We start from the raw sequence: 18716 nt of genomic DNA, 5'->3' as shown, positions 1-18716 counted from the left end.
TTAATATTAAATTTCTATTTATTTATTACAATTTTTTTAATATTTTTGAATTGTTTTTAGTTGTTAATTTAAAAAAAAAAAAGTTTTTTTTTTTTAATTTCAGGTATATTCAAGTTTTAGTAGTTCTGTTGTGCATTTTTGCCTTTTTTATTTCTCTATATATTTTGTATTATTTTTTATTTTAATTTAATAAAATTTTTGTTTCAGTAAATCAAGTTAACTAACTAAATAAAAATGAAAGTGGTTATATCTTTTTTTCCATTAATTTATTTAAAATAAGAAGAAATACATTTTATGATCTTAAATTTTGCTGTATTTTGGGTATTTATGATTTCCCTGGTATGGTGCAACAAAAATGCAGACCATTTTTAATACATATTTTATATAGATTTTTATTTCAGTTTTAGTTATTTTAGTACTTTAGGAAAAATAACTTAGAACCTGGATTTAAGCGTTATTGAAATCCTCCTTAAAACTTTCAAATGTTTTAATAATTCCATAAACTAAATAGAATATTCAACATATTTCAACTAACAAAATAGATAGTTTTGCTCAGATTCAACTTCTAAACACAAGAATTGAGATGCATTTTCTCTATAGGAGTCGAAAATACAGTACACAATGGCTTTCTGGGTTCCTTTTTAATGTTTAATCTTAACTATGCATGATTATATGACATTGTATTATTGTCATTTAGCATTATTTTGGTTCTGTCACATTAGAACTGAAACTCACAAAAGCAGTGATAAATTTGAGTTTGGTCTCGGTTCCACGTCATTTAGCAGCTTTTATTTTTACCCAGAGTAAGTTGCAGGGAGCTGATGGCAGGAACAGGCCGTCCCGCTGGAGACATCAGTGCCTCGCTCTGGGGTACAGTAGTGATTGTGTTGCAGAAACTTAGGAACAAAGCACTTTTCTTCAAGCTGTGTGTGTGTCCTGAAGCTGCTTACTGGACTGAGGATGATAAATGCGAACAAATATGAATAAACAGCATAACGCTGTGTCAGCAATAAAAGAGCGTGATGCAGCGCAACAAAAATAGATTATAATCAAGTGTGTGGACAGCTGCATTCATTATCATGGGAGTGCTCTAGTTTTGTTTTATCACACAAAATTGCATTTCTCAGTTTTTTTAGTATTATTATTATTTTACTATAATATTAATAAATAAAAAATGTAATTCGTTATTTTTTATATTTTCATTTTTTTCTTCTTATTTTTTTCTCTACATAGTTTGTAATATTTTTTATTTCAATTTTTTTCCCCAGTACATCAAGTTGAACTAAATGAAAATAATATTTTCAGTTTTTATTTAAATAAATGTTTTTTTTAAATAAAAATAAAACTTTTAATAGTTTTGTTGTGCAGTTTTGTATATATATATTTTTAATTTCTCTACATGGTTTGTATTATTTTTTTATTTCTATTTTTTCCCACTACATTAAGTTAAACTAAATGAAAGACAATATTTTTAATTATATTTTAATTTATGTTATTTTATTTAAAATAAGAACATTAATTATAATTATATATAATATATAATGTTATTTTAATATTATTTATGTACTATACATATTTGTGTTTTTTCATTATTATTATTATTGTACTATAATAGTAATAAATAAAAAAAATCATTTTTATTTTATATTTTCTGTTTTTATTAAAAAAAAAATTGAGTAGGTTTGTTGTGCATTTTTGTAATTTCTCTACATAGTTTGAATTTATTTCTATTTTTTCCCTAGTACATCAAGTTAAACTAAATGAAATACAATATTTTTTTATTATTTTATTTCATGTTATTTTAATTAAAATAAGAACAATTTTTAATTTGTCAATTATATATAATATAAAATTACTGTTATTTTAATATTATTATTTACTGATTATTTTATATTTTCTGTTTTTATTTTTAAAAAAAATAGAGTAGGTTTGTTGTGCATTTTTGTAATTTCTCTACATAGTTTGTATTTTTTTTCTTTTCTATTATTCCCCAGTTCAAGAAAAACTAAATAAAATCCAATCATTTTTATTATATGTTATTTAATGTTATTTTATTTAAAATAAATAAAATAAATAATTTGTCAACTATAATTATAATTATAAATAATATATAATTACTGTTAATGTATTTATTTCCATTTTCTTTATTTTAATACTTCTGTGTAAACTTACTTCAGTTGCCATTTCAAAGATTTTCATCTAATATTTATATATTATATTATTTTATTTCACCTTTATTTTAGTTACAACAATATTTACAATTTAAATATTAATATAATTAAACAGTTAAATATTAATTAAAATATGGAATTTTCTCCATTTTTTTAAATTATATTTTATTTCATGTTATTTTATTTAAAATAAAAACAATTTTTAATTTGTCAACTATAATTATAATTATATATAATATATACTTGTATAATACTGTTATTTATATACTATTATAATTTCTATTGTATTAATAGTTTGAATTTTTATATTTTCATTTTGCATTTTATTTAATTTTTTTGCTAATTTCTTGCATGCTTACATCATTTATTATTATTATTATTATTATTATTGTTTTTTTTTTTTGTTTTTTTATATTACCATTTAGGTTAAATTTATTAATTAATTTCAAGCATGTCTACTGTATATCTCAACTTTATTTTATTTCAGTTTTAGTTTTTATTTATTTCCATTTTTTAATACTTCAGTTGCCGTTTCAACGTTTTTCATCTAGTATATATATATATTATATTATTTTATTTCACCTTTATTTTAGAAATTAAATATTAATGAAAATATTTTTAACATTTAAAAAAACAACTTATTTATTTTAGATTGTGTTTATTTATTTATTTTAAATATTACATATTTAATTTGAGTTAATGATAACCTCTGTGCAGATGCAAACTGAATGTGACAACGAGGTCAATGCTATCAAAATGCTATTGAATGTTATTGTAGAAAGTCTCAATACTAGTGTTTAGTGCGTACTCAGAAGTATGAATTGTATGAATTGTAACGCTCTCGCTCTGATTAGCACCTCGTCACACTCTGGAGTGCAAATGTCTTTTTAAAGCTCCCCTCTTCCCCGCCCTTGTTCTCTTTAATCTGTTGTTCTTTGAAGGATGCTGTCATCAGATCTGATGTGTGTAAACGTGTTTTAGCGTTTGTTGTCTTGTCATGTAAAATGCAGCTACATTTAAAAGCTGTGAATCAAGGTGGCTTTGCTAACGGAGAAGATAAATAATTAAACAGAAGAACAGATGATAACATGAAAGTCAGGTGTCAATGGCATCAGTGCGTCTGATCTCTGCACCTGTGGCGTCTGGTTGAGATTAGTACTCTAATTGTTTGATTCAGTAATAAATCAGTTTGCTGACTCCATCAGACTATACATCAGTGTCACTGTCTTCATTGGTGGATCACTCAAGATTTCACAGCCAGAACAAGAGGATGTTCATTGTGAAGATTCAAAGTAATGAAGTGTGCTTCCATCTGTTTTTCATGAATCCATTCATTCATCATCCATCCATCCATCCAGCTATTACCATTCATTCTTTCCTCATTTTGTTGTTCTATCTATCCATCCATCCATCCATCTATACTTATATATTGTATAAATTGTTCCATCTATCTTTCGTTCTGTCATTCTATCATTCCATCCATTTATCTTTGTCTTTCTATCATTTCATCTGTCAATCCATTGTTCATTCTGTTGTTCTATCATTCCATCTATCATCATTTGTTCTATTGTTCCATCTGTCCATTCATCCATGCATCGCTTGTTCTATCGTTCATCCATCCATCAATCATTCTATTGTTCTATCATTCTATCATTGCATCCATCGTTTGTTCTGTCAGTCCATCCATCCATCCATCCATCCATCCATCTTTCCATCGCTTGTTCTATCGTTGCATCCATCCATCACTCATTCTATTGTTCTATCATTCTATCATTCTATCATTGTATCCATCGTTTGTTCTGTCATTCCATCCATCCATCAATCATTCTATTGTTCTATCATTCTATCATTGCATCCATCATTTGTTCTGTCATTCCATCCATCCATCCATCCATCCATCTTTCCATTGCTTGTTCTATCGTTCCATCCATCCATCCATCTTTCCATCGCTTGTTCTATCGTTCCATCCATCCATCAATCATTCTATTGTTCTATCATTCTATCATTGCATCCATCATTTGTTCTGTCATTCCATCCATCCATCAATCATTCTATTGTTCTATCATTCTATCATTGCATCCATCATTTGTTCTGTCATTCCATCCATCCATCCATCCATCCATCTTTCCATTGCTTGTTCTATCGTTCCATCCATCCATCACTCATTCTATTGTTCTATCATTCTATCATTGCATCCATCATTTGTTCTGTCATTCCATCCATCCATCCATCCATCCATCCATCTTTCCATCGCTTGTTCTATCGTTCCATCCATCCATCACTCATTCTATTGTTCTATCATTCTATCATTGCATCCATCATTTGTTCTGTCATTCCATCCATCCATCCATCCATCCATCTTTCCATCGCTTGTTCTATCGTTCCATCCATCCATCACTCATTCTATTGTTCTATCATTCTATCATTGTATCCATCGTTTGTTCTGTCATTCCATCCATCCATCCATCCATCCATCTTTCCATCGCTTGTTCTATCGTTCCATCCATCCATCACTCATTCTATTGTTCTATCATTCTATCATTGCATCCATCATTTGTTCTGTCATTCCATCCATCCATCCATCCATCCATCCATCTTTCCATCGCTTGTTCTATCGTTCCATCCATCCATCACTCATTCTATTGTTCTATCATTCTATCATTGTATCCATCGTTTGTTCTGTCATTCCATCCATCCATCCATCCATCCATCTTTCCATCGCTTGTTCTATCGTTCCATCCATCCATCACTCATTCTATTGTTCTATCATTCTATCATTGTATCCATCGTTTGTTCTGTCATTCCATCCATCCATCCATCTTTCCATCGCTTGTTCTATCGTTCCATCTATCCATCACTCATTCTATTGTTCTATCATTCTATCATTGTATCCATCGTTTGTTCTGTCATTCCATCCATCCATCCATCCATCTTTCCATCGCTTGTTCTATCGTTCCATCCATCCATCAATCATTCTATTGTTCTATCATTCTATCATTGCATCCATCATTTGTTCTGTCATTCCATCCATCCATCCATCCATCCATCTTTCCATCGCTTGTTCTATCATTCCATCCATCCATCACTCATTCTATTGTTCTATCATTCTATCATTGTATCCATCGTTTGTTCTGTCATTCCATCCATCCATCTTTCCATCGCTTGTTCTATCGTTCCATCTATCCATCACTCATTCTATTGTTCTATCATTCTATCATTGTATCCATCATTTGTTCTGTCATTCCATCCATCCATCCGTCTTTCATTCTGTCATTTTCTCATTCCATTCATTTGTTATTTGTTCTGTCATTTTCTCATTACATTTATTCGTTTGTTCTGTCATTCCATCCATCCATTCATTCTATCTATCCATCCATCCATCCATCCATAATTCATTCATTCTGTCGTTCAATCCATCCATGCATCGTTTGTTCTGTCATTCTATCACTCCATCTGTCATCCATCATTTGTTTTGTTGCTCTATCATCCATCCATTGTTTGTTCTGTCATTCTATCATTCCATCCATCCATCATTTGTTCTACTGTTTCATCCATCCTTCCATCCATTGTTTGTTCTATTGTTCCATCCATCAATCATTCTGTTGTTACACATTCCATCATCCATCCATCCATCATTCGTTCTGACATTCTATTATTCCATCCATCCATCGTTCGTTCTGTTGTTCCATCCATCCATCCATTTATCCATCCATCGTTTGTTGTCTTTCTGTCATTCCATCCTTCCATCTATCAATGGTTCTATTGTTCCATCCATCCATAAATCCATTCATCATTTGTTCTGTCATTTTATCATTCCAGCCTTCCATCCATCCATCCATGCATCCATCCATCCTTCCATTACTTGTTCTATTAGTCCATACATCATCCATCGTTCGTTCTATTGTTCTATCATTCTATCCATTCGTTCTGTCTTTCTGTCATTCCATCCATCCAACCATCCATCTTTCGTTCTATCATTCCATCCATCCATCATTCATTCTGTCGTTCCGTCCATTCATCCATCCATCCATCATTCTTTCTGTCATTCTATCATTCCATCCATCCATTGTTTGTTCTATCAGTCCATCATCCATCTATCCATCCATTATTCGTTCTGTCGTTCTATCATGCAAATCTTCCATCCATCCATCATTCTCTCTGTCATCCTGTCGTTGCATTCATCCATCATTCTTTCTGTCATTCTATCAGTCCATCCTTCCATCCATCCATTGTTTGCTCTGTCATCCTATTGTTCCATCCATCCATACATCATTCTATCTGTCGTTCTATTGTTCCATCCATCCATCCATCCATCCATCATCCATCTATCATTCTTTCTGTCATTCTATCCTTCATCCATCCATTTTTCATTCTGTTGTTCTATCATTCTATCCATCCATCCATCTATCCATCCTTTCATCGCTTGTTCTATCGTTCCATCCATTTATCCATCCATTGTTTGTTCTGTTGTTCTATCATTCCATCCATCCTTCCATCCATCATCCATCGTTCTGTCATTCTATCATTCCATCATTCCATCCAATCTTCCATTGCTTTTTCTATCATTCCATCCATCAATCGTTCATTCTGTTGTTCCATTGTTCCATCCTTCCAGCCATCCATCGTTTGTTCTATGGTTCCATACATTCATCATCCATTCGTTCTGTCATTCTGTCGTTCCATTCATCCATCCATCATTCTTTCTGTCATTCTATCATTCCATCCATCCATTGTTTGTTCAATCCATCCATTCAATCCATCTATTATTCGTTCTGTCGTTCTATCATTCCATTCTTCCATCCATCCATTGTTTGCTCTGTCATCCTATTGTTCCATCCATCCATACATCCATCCATCCATCTATCATTCTTTTTGTCATTCTATCCATTCATCCATCTATCCATCCTTCCATCACTTGTTCTATCGTTCCATCCATTTATCAATACATTGTTTGTTCTGTTGTTCTATCATTCCATCCATCCTTCCATTGCTTGTTCTATCATTCTATCCATCAGTCATTCATTCTGTTGTTCTACCATTCCATCATCCATCGTTTGTTCTATAGTTCCATACATCAGTCGTTCGTTCTGTCATTCTATCATTCCCATCCATACATCCATTGTTTGTTCTATCATCCATCCATCCATCCATCAGTTGTTCGTTCTGTCATTCTATCGTTCTATCCATACATCCATTGTTTGTTCTATCGTCTATCCATCCATCCATTCATCGTTTGTTCCATATCATTCCATCCATCTGTCCATCCAATTTTTTTCACTGTATTGTTCTCAGCTTTTTAAAGCAAGACTTTTTAAGCCAGCATTCACTGTTTTTCACAGACTTTGCTTGTGTTGTAAAGGAGAAAATTTTATTTAATTTTAATCTACTTCCTTAAAATCAAACTGCAGTTCTGTATCCTCTTTTGTACCTCAATACAAATTCAATTCAAGCTCATGAACTGAACTGGAGATTGAGCCATTCTCAGTTCAATCCTGAATGATGAACAGCTGTACTCTGGCATGAGAAACTTAGTGAGTTTCAACAAATAAAAATTCCTCACAGATATTGACTGCTGTAGAGAAATAGACAGACATATTTTGCTTGCATTGACATCTTGAGATTCGGTTGATGATGATGATGATACATAGAGTGATTGATCCTTATCTGTTATGTAATGGAAGTCTGTGTTTCTGTGAAGCCAGAGGGACCATATGTCTGTATCTCAGGGCTGTTTATATATTTATTGTATCGTTCTATAAACGGTTCCACCGCAGTGAAGCTTGAACTCGAGCCAGGACGGTTCCTGCAGGATTCTGCTGTGCTGAAACTCTCTCGTCGCAGGAGGGGAGAGATCAGCAGCTGCTTCACTCAGACCTCAGTGTTTGTGCTGTAAGGGGTTTGTTACTCTGAGGGGCAAAATCATTAAACAGTCGTGCTACTTGTGCATGTGTTATTTCAGCATGAAAATCTCCACCTTATTCACAAACCACCCGCATTTCCGTTTAATCTGTGACATACATATTTAAACTCCTCATTTCTATGTAAATCAGAGTTACGTGGATAGTGCCTTATTTACTAAAGTCAGCGCATTTGATTTGTGCTCTTCCAGCAGTTAAGAGGTTATACAGCGAGTTATGAATCAGGACAGTGGTTAGTTTACTAAGTGTGAGTTATGGTTAGTACAGCAGTTAGTATTTAATCTGAGTTGGAGATCGACTGATATGTGTTTTTCTATAACCGATGCCGATGTTTAAAGGTCAGGGTCAGTCAATGGCTGATATTTTTGGCTGGTTTTACGGCCGATATCTTGGTGTTTTCCACTTTGTTTGCATGCTAAAATGTCACACTAATAATAAGTGGATGCACAACATTTCTAAACTTAACTTGAACCATCTCTCGAATCTTAATTTTGTGCACTGCATGCTTTTAAAATAAAATATTTATCCAAAGTTAACCAAACAAACCAATAAACCAACAAAGTATTAAATATATAAAACAGGTAATATAAAAAAAAGCTGTCAATCATTTACATAAAAGTTTTAGAGCTGAGATTAATGTTTTAAATATAACATTTTGAATACAGAAATATTAAATGATTTAAATAACTGAAAAGATCTGCCAGCAGGTGGTGGCAAGACACTGATTTAATTACTGAATCATATCATTCATTTGATTCATTCGAACAGTTGATTCATTCAGGAATAAAGCAAGTGACTGTCTTTATGAATGGGAAATTGAATCATTTCACTAGATTTGTTTAAAAACGCACGTTCATTCATAAATGAACCACCGTTGTGTTTAAATGAAGAAGCGGAGCGGCTCAGTTGTAACTTGTTTCAGAATACTTTTGACAACAAAATAGAGCAAAATCTTACTTTTGATGACAAAATAAAGCAAAATCAGGCAAAAGTGTTATAATCAGACAATGTAAGTCACTTAATAATAACTTCATGTTTATTAAACTGCTGTATCAAATCAATGTCTCATTTACAAACACACTTAAAAATTATTTAAAGCTGTCACTCATCTTAGTTCGCGATATCACAAAGTGCCATCATAATCAGCGAAGCTCTCTGCATTGCAAAAGTCTCTTATTTACACTCTCTCTACACTTTGTTTATGAAAGGATTCGTGAGATATGTTTGTGATACATTTCTCAACGTTGCAAAAACACGTAGAAAGCTTTGAAGCTCCCCTGAGCACAAACACAAACATGCTCTTCGGGTCAGTCGCACATGGTGCTCCTAAATATTTTTCATAGTCGCACGCAGTAGTTTTCGGTAGCAAATGCACCCTTTAACCAGCTGTTCTATGCTATTCATTTTTTTTTCACTAAGTGAAGCAACACTTCGTAGTTTACTAGTAATATATAGTAAATATATGCTGCCCTCCAAAGGCAAAGCGCAGTAACTACACATTTGGTAAAAATTGAGTTAAGGCTTAAAATGTACGTTGTCACAACTGTTTTGTCTTGTGGCAAAGTCTCCTGGTTCAATTTTGTCCCGTTTCATAGAAACGAGAGAGTCAACATGTTTGACTAGCTGGTGTAAAAACTTTAAAGGCACTTTTCTCAGTTTCAGTGTTGGCGTACTTACTGCACTTTGCCTTTGGAGGGCATAGCTATGGGACTTTGAAATATCAGACTTTAAGCCTTATCTTTATCTCCCAGGACTGTTGTTGAATCTTCCAAAAGTTTTGGCTTGGGGTTCTTCACATGTGACAGTGGCATGTTCCACCACACCAATAACACGGGGCTGCCCGCGGACGTGCCTGACTTTAAATTGGCACTACTAAACATGGATATAGGCCGATGCCGATATATTAAAAATGACAAATATCGGCCCGATATATCGGTCGACCTCTACTCTGAGTGTGGGTTATAGTTGGTAAAGTGTTTAGTATTTACTCTGAGTGTGGGTTATGGTTAGTATAATATGTGAGTGTATATAATATATAATATATAAAGTGTTATTTGCATATATTCAGTTTTCATTTGAATTTATTTAAGTTTTAGTAATTTAGTTAAGTGCTTTTTTAGTTTTTAAAATTTTTTGTGTTATTAGTGTTTGCTATTTTTTGTATAATATTTTGATTTATTTCAGCTTTATCTCAATTAACATCATAGTTTCAGTTTACAATAACAATATTAAAGGGATAGTTCACCCAAAAATGAAAATTTGATGTTTATCTGCTTACCCCCAGGGCATCCAAGATGTAGGCGACTTTGTTTCTTCAGTAGAACACAATACACAAACAAAGATTTTTAACTCAAACCGTTGCAGTCTGTTAGTGATTTAATGGCAGTGGATGGGCACCAAACCTTTAAAAGTAATAAAAAAAAAAACATGCACAGACAAATCCAAATTACACCCTGGGGCTCGTGACGATACACTGATGTCCTAAGACACGAAATGATCTGTTTTTGAGAAACTGAACAGTATTTATATCGTTTTTTTACCTTTGATATACAGCAATGTCCCTCTGTCCTGAGCAGATGCTCAGCATCTGGCTTATTACATGTGTGCACGCTCTGGCGTACAATACGCAAACACTAGAAGCGATCTGTCGTGTGCATATGACACTCATTGTTTACACAGTGCACAGAGATTGTGGGTATAGCAGCTATTCAAAATGGTAATTACTTGCGCTGACATTGCTGTGTATTAAAGGTAAATAATGATATAAATACTGTTCAGTTTCTTGCAAAAAATGATTGTTTTGTGTCTTTGGACATCAGTGTATCGTCTCAAGCAGCAGGGTTTAATTTGGATTTGTCTGTGCATGTTTTTTTTTTTTTACTTTCAAAGGTTTGGTGCCCATCCACTGCCATTATATGACTGACACACTGCAACAGTTTGAGCTAAAAATCATTGTTCCTGTTCTACTGAAGAAACAAAGTCACCTACATCTTGGATGCCCTGGGGGTAAGCAGATACACATCAAATTTTCATTTTTGGGTGAACTATCCCTTTAACCTGTTCATTTATATGTCTGTCCGACATACTTAAACACACAAATCAGGCTTTTAGAGGTGTGTCACTGTAAAGACAATTGGAAATTGACTCATTTACAAGGTTACCATGGAGACTTCTAAGAGATGTTTGTGTGAGTGTAGACATGAACACTTGAAACATGAAAGCAAATCTGTATGGTATACAAGTATGTGCATCTGCTGGATGATTGTGCATAGGGTCGGGTTCACAGTCCTGTTATCGCCATAGAAACAGGGAAGTTTCAGATTGATGAGACTGAGTGCAGAAGTGTACAATCACACACACACACACACACACACACACACACACACACACACACACACACACACACATACATATACGGCCCAATCTTGCAGCACACTGCATTATTTAATCAGAACTTCCCATCTCTGCATAATACATCTATACAGCCGGGACCAAGGCGAGGAATCACACACACACACACACACACACACACACACACACACACACACACACACACACACACACATGTTGGGTTTACATGTTTTATGGGGACATTCCATAGGCGTAATGGTTTTTATACTGTACAAACCGTACTTTCTATGGCCCTACACCTACCCTATACCTAAACCTAGCCCTCACAGGAGATTGTGCACACTTTTACTTCCTCAAAAAAACTCATTGTGCATGATTTATAAGCCTGTTTCCTCATGGGGACCTGAGAAATGTCCCCACAAGGTCAAAATCTATTGGTATTCCTATCCTTGTGGGGACATTTGGTCCCCACAACGTGATGAATACCAGGTACACACACACACACACACACACACACACACACACACACACACACACACAGACATGCGTTTTTGTAAACATAAACACACTTCTTCCTAATTAACTTTCTATTGACACTGAAAATTCTCTTTTTTCTACATCAGAGTGTGTGAACAGACAGACGGTGTGTGAATTTGATATCTCTGTTACGTAATGGGCCACAGGCTGTGATGAGTATAAGCTTTGCAGTGTCCTGTGAAATATGTTTAAGTACATGTATAAAAAAAAACTATATATATGTGACCCTGGACCACAAAACCAGTCTTAAGTCGCTGGGGTATATTTGTAGCAATAGCCAAAAATACATTGTATGGGTCAAAATTTTTGATTTTTCTTTTATGCCAAAAATCATTAGGAAATTCAGTAAAGATCATGTTCCATGAAGATTTTTTTGTAAAATTCCTACTGTAAATATATCAAAATGTAATTTTTGATTAGTAATATGCATTAAGAACCTAATTTGGACAATTTTATAGGTGATTTTCTCAGTATTTTGATTTTTTTGCATCCTCAGATTCCTGATTTTCAAATAGATGTATCTCGAACAAATATTGACCTATCCTAACAAACCATACATCAATAGAAAGCTTATTTATTGAGTTTTCATATGATTTATACATCTCAGTTTAGTAAAATTTAACCTTATGACTGGTTTTGTGGTCCAGGTTCACATATACATATATACATATATATATATATTTGATTTTATTACTTTTATAACTTTAAAGTATTTCTTTTTTTTCATAACTATAAATTAAAGCTAAATATGAATATTTTAAATATAATAAAGCTGTCATATGAACAACTAAATTTTTAAAACTAACTAAAATTAAAATGAAAAAAGTTAGTTTTCTAAATATATTTCTATATAGTTTTTATAGTTTATATTAATTATATTATACTTTTATAATTTTTTCAGTTTTATTCATTTTAGTACATCAAGTTAAACTAAATGAAAATGAGAAATGATGCAATAATAATATCTGAAATAAAATGTTTGCTTTTGTGTAGACAAAATAAACAGGCCAATAAATGAGAAAAACACACACTTTTTGCATTTTTTGTTATGCTTTTTTTTTGTAATTGCCAAAATTGCCCCCCCCCCCCCCCCCCCCCACAAAAAATAAATAAATAAAAACTCTGTGGACAACATATAAAAACACACACCTTTTCATTTTTTGTTAGGCTTTTTTTTTTTTTTTGAATAAGAAAATTGCAAAAACTTAAATAAAATACGATTTAGATTAAATATGTTACCCCAAAAAATAAATAAATATAATATATATAATAAAATGATTAAATATATATATATTAAAATAATACTAATAATAATAAACACTAATAAAAATAAAAAATATAGAAAAATATGTAGTAGCTAACTGAAACATTTTAAAACACAAGGATAAGTTTGCCTTTGCTAGGACGTTCTTATGGCTGCAATGCGTTGTGCATTTTTTCTAGTCCAGAATATGAAAAAGGTATATCACTTAAAATAACATGATTTTAAGAAATCCTTCATTTCTGAAGGTCAGACATTGCAGGAATTACATTCAGAAATCTAATGCATTTTCCTAACAAATGCAGCTTCATTGCATATTCTAGATATATTCTCATAAAACATTGAGAGAACATTGAATACTTGCTCAAGAATCCCACCATAGCAACCAAATCCTAATAAAAGAACAGCCTCTCTCTCTCTCTCTCTCTCTCTCTCTCTCTCTCCTCGAGCGATGTGACGTGATGAGATCTAGTCTGTGTGTGTGTGAGATTGAAATATACAGCACTAAAATCCGATATGCTTTGTTGTTTTTCTTGACAACCATGTAAACATATTCATGCGAGTGTCTTCATGGCAACACAAACACGTCGGGCTTATTGCATTAATATTAATTCCCTTCCAATAAATCGAATTTGTAATATGACATGCATATTTGCTTTTCCATTTCAGCTCTTTAATTTCATCTGTGTGTGTGTGTTTCAGTTGATGGAGCTTAAGGGTCAGATGCTTCACCTCCCGGAATCCAACTCCATCATGTTCCTGGGTTCGCCGCGTGTTGATAGGCTGGAGGAGCTCATGGGGCGGGGCTTACATTTGTCAGACATCCCTATTCATGATGCCACACGTGATGTCATTCTGGTGGGTGTGTCAATGAAACAACAATGAAGTGTTACATTATGGAAGGATTGTGATTATTACTATTAAGAAATATTGATTGATGATATTTCATCACAGCACTTAACTGTGGTAAAAGCCACCTCTAGTCACTTACCGCTTTATGAGGATATTTTTGGTTTTGGGCATCAATGTTGTTATTGTAAGCAACAACAACAAAATGTTGTAGAGACAATTTTCACTTAGTATTTCATTAGTAAATTTCACAGTCATTACAAAGAAATGGTAGGCAACTCACTGAATTAAATGTGAAATTTTGAAGTAGAATATTGGATATTTTTGTGTAGAATTTTGTTACAAAGCATAAAAAGATTTTTTACAGCGTAAAACTAAAATTACACTTAGTTTTCAATTATTTCAATAATTGTAATAAAGATCAAATAAAATTAAATATTAAAAAGCCCTTTAACTTAAAAAATTGCTTTCGCAAATAACTGAAATAAATTAAGTTGACATTGACGTACTAAAATTACTAAAAATAAAAATTAATAAGTAAATTAAAGTTTAGTAGAAATATATAAAAAAATGTTTTAATGTTTAGTTTTTACATTTATATTTAACTGTAATATATTTTTATTTGCATAAGAAAATTAATTAAGTGAAAACTGAACAACCAAATTAAAGCTTGAATGTATATTATATTTTAATTTGAGTGATTTACTGTGTTTTTCATATTTATATAGCTTTAACATGTTTTTATTTACATAACAAAATTACTAGAAAATAAACTGAAATAAAAATGAAGCTCAGCATTTCAGCATTTAATTACTTTGTTTTATTGTATTTATATTTAGCTTTGGTATATTTTTATTTACCTAACAGAATTAATAAAACTAAAAGTGCAATAAAAATAAATTAAAGCTGATTAGAAATATATATATTTTTAAGAAACTGTTCCATTGTTTTTTATTAGTTTGTTTTTAAATATAATTTTATTTTACTTCAAAAAATTGTATTTGCATGACAAAAAAATTAATTAAAGCTAAAAAAAACTTTAAAAAAAAATTACAAATTAAAAAATTACAAAAGAGCATGACAAAATTACTAAAACTTAATCTATAATTTAACTGAAAACTGAAAATATGGTAAATAAATTGAATTAAAATATTAATAAGTACTCTAATTGTATATAAATAAATACTAAAATAACACTGGACTTGACGTTTCCTGCTATAATTCTTATCCAATCATTTCGATAGGTTGGAGAACAGGCCAAAGCTCAGGACGGACTAAAGAAGCGCATGGATAAACTCAAAGCCACCCTGGAGAAAACCCACCAGGCTTTAGAGGAGGAAAAGCGGAGAACAGTCGACCTGCTGTACTCCATTTTCCCTGGCGATGTGGCTCAGAGACTGTGGCAGGGCCTTCCTGTTCAGGCTAAGAAGTTTGATGATGTCACCATGCTGTTCTCTGACATTGTGGGCTTTACGGCCGTCTGCGCGCAGTGTACACCAATGCAGGTCATCAGCATGCTGAACGAGCTCTACACACGCTTCGACTACCAGTGTGGCATACTGGATGTCTATAAGGTAAAGCTGCCACACTAAATCCATCACTCTAACCAAAATCACCATAGCAACCAGCCTGTAACATTGTAGCAACATCATAGCAACACCCTAGCAACCATTCACCAACTACTCTAAACTCCCTAGCAGTCACATGGAAACAACTTCTTAGAAACCATCTTGAGCACCTTAGGAATTGCATAGAAACCACCAAGTAACACCTTAGAAACTAGAAGCATAGCAACACCCTAGCAACAGAATAGCTAATTTTTAGAAACCACCCTGAATACCCTGGCAATCACATAGAAACTAACTTCATATAAACCATTTTTGACACTTAAGTAATTGCACAGAAACCACCTAGTAACGCCTTAGCAACGCCCTAGCAACTGCTTAGCCACCCTGACCAACCAACTTTCTAGAAACCACCTAGTAACGTCATAGCAACTACATAGCAACACCCAAAAAACTGAATAGCAACCTCTTATAAACCACCCTGAACACTCTAGCAAACACGTAGAAAACACATAGCAACACCCTAGCAAATGCATAACAATACCCTAGAAACCACACTGAACACCCTAGCAAACACATAGAAACAAACTTTCCAGAACGCACCTTGAACGCCTTAGCAACTACAGACAAACCACCTAGTAACACCTTAGTGACTGTATAGCAACACCCAAACAACTGAATAGCAACCTCCCAAAAACCACCTTGAACATTTTAGCAACTACATAGAAACAACCTATCAACACTTTAGCAACTTAGCTTAGCAACCTTATAGAAACCACCTTTGCACATAGCAAGGCCCTAGTTACACCCTGAACAACCTAGAAATCACATAGAAGCCAACTTCATGGAAAGCACGTAGTAACACTTTAGCAACCACCTAGTAACTGAATAGCAACTTCTTGGAAACTACACTGAACAACCTAGCAATCACATAGGAACCAACTTAACAGAAAACATTTTAGCAACTGCATAGCAACACCCTTGCAACTGAAGAGCAACCTCCTAGAAACCACCCTAAACACCCTAGCAATCACAAAAAAACAGCTTCCTAAAAACCACCTTGAACAACTTAATCACATAGAAATCACATAGTAACGTCTTAGCAACTGCTTAGCAACACCCTAGCAACTGAATAGCAGCCTTTTAGAAACCACCCTGAACACTTGATCAAACACTTAGAAACAAACTTCATAGAAACCATCTTGAACACCTTAGCAACCACATAGCAACTGAATAGCAACCTCCTATAACCCACCCTGAACATTCTATCAATTGCATAGAAACTTTTCTGAACACCTTAGCAAATCATAGAAGCCACCTAGTAACTGAATAGCAGCCTCCTAGAAACCACCCTGCACTCACATTAGCAATCACATAGAAACCAACTTCATAGAAACCACCCTGAATGCTTAGCAACTGCATAGAAACCACCTAGTATCTACATAGCAACACCCTAGTGACTGTATAGCAAACTCTTAGAAAATCACCCTGAACACCCTAGCAATTGCATTGAAAGCAACTCCTAGAAACATAGAAACCACCTTGCAACTGCATAGCAACACCCTAGCAATCACATAGAAACTAACTTTATAGGTAATTACATAAAAAACACCTAGTAACACCCTAGCAACTGAATAGCAACCTCCTACAAATCACCCTGAACACTTGATTATTCACATAGAAACCAATTTCCTAAAAACTACTCTAAACACCTTAGCAACTACATAGAAACCACTTAAAAACCACTCTAGTGCCTAGCAACTGTATATAAACACCTAGTAACTCCTTAGTCTTTTTTTCTGTTTTTTACTGTAATACAGTTTACTCCTTTGATTTTGTTTGGGTGAAATATGACTGTGACATGTTCTTGCTTGACTGGTTTAAATTATACTGCACTGTATTAAAGTACTGATCTGAGTGGCCATCAGCATTTAAAAGCTTTTAACTTTACAAGCTGATCTTTAAACACACACACACACACACACACACACACACACACACACACACACAGTGTGGAGCAATATGTGTTCAATGAAAAGGCACTTAGTGAGTGTAAGTCAATAAATTGGCATTATAAACAGCGGCCTTCCATTACCACAAATAAAAGTGTGTGTGTGTGTGTGTGTGTGTGTTGTGTGTGTGTGTGTGTGTGTGTGTGTGTGTGTGTGTGTGTGTGTGTGTGTGTGTGTGTGTGTGTGTGTGAAGTGCTGATGCCAGCTCTGATACACACACACACACACACACACACACACACACACACACACACAAACTCGCACAGACAGTTTGTTTGTTTCTGAAGGCTGTATGTAAATGCAGTTTTCTGTTGTTGTGATTCTTGTGCTGGCATCAGTGTGTCTCCAGAGAGAGACAGATTCATATTCATGTGTCCCTCACCTGCTCTGTGTTAAGTGTTATTCATCAGAGAGCGTTTATATTCTGACAGCAGCCGCCGGTGAGCGTCAAGAGTGTGTGTGTGTGTGTGTGTGTGTGTGTGTGTGTGGTGTGTGTGTGTGTGTGTGTGTGTGTGTGTACCTGGTATTCATCACGTTGTGGGGACCAAATGTCCCCACAAGGATAGGAATACCAGTAGATTTTGACCTTGTGGGGACATTTCTCAGGTCCCCATGAGGAAACAGGCTTATAAATCATGCACAATGAGTTTTTTTTGAGGAAGTAAAAGTATGCACAATCTCCTGTGAGGGCTAGGTTTAGGTGTAGGGTAGGTGTAGGGCCATAGAAAGTACGGTTTGTACAGTATAAAAACCATTACGCCTATGGAATGTCCCCATAAAACATGTAAACCCAACATGTGTGTGTGTGTGTGTGTGAGACAACAGGGTGTGTGGGAGCATGACAGGGTGAATCTCATAAAGGCACATCTGGGATGCATTTCACCCAAAATCAAAAGAAAGGAATATATATATTTTTGCATGAAACAAGATGATATGATGATTATCATCAGATATTAAAAATAAGGTGTTAATATGACATTCTGGATATGGTAAGAGCTCTAAAAGACCGTCTTTTATCCACAGATCGAGACTATTGGTGATGCATACTGTGT

General features: G+C 33.8%; 1 protein-coding gene across 1 annotated transcript in view; it reads left to right on the top strand.

The window, feature by feature from the left end:
• The window catches only part of gucy1a2 (guanylate cyclase 1, soluble, alpha 2), a 37894-nt gene that overhangs the window by 15747 nt on the left and 3431 nt on the right, over window positions 1-18716 (top strand). The window contains exons 5-7 of the mRNA XM_073818287.1: window positions 13941-14096; window positions 15332-15661; window positions 18688-18714. Coding sequence (XP_073674388.1) covers window positions 13941-14096; window positions 15332-15661; window positions 18688-18714 — 513 coding nt within the window. The remainder of the gene's footprint in view (window positions 1-13940; window positions 14097-15331; window positions 15662-18687; window positions 18715-18716) is intronic.

Source organism: Garra rufa, chromosome 14 (genome assembly GCF_049309525.1).
Source record: "Garra rufa chromosome 14, GarRuf1.0, whole genome shotgun sequence".
Lineage (NCBI taxonomy): Eukaryota > Metazoa > Chordata > Actinopteri > Cypriniformes > Cyprinidae > Garra > Garra rufa.
Note: the sequence above shows the minus strand (reverse complement) of the source record. Positions and strands in the feature narration are given on the sequence as shown.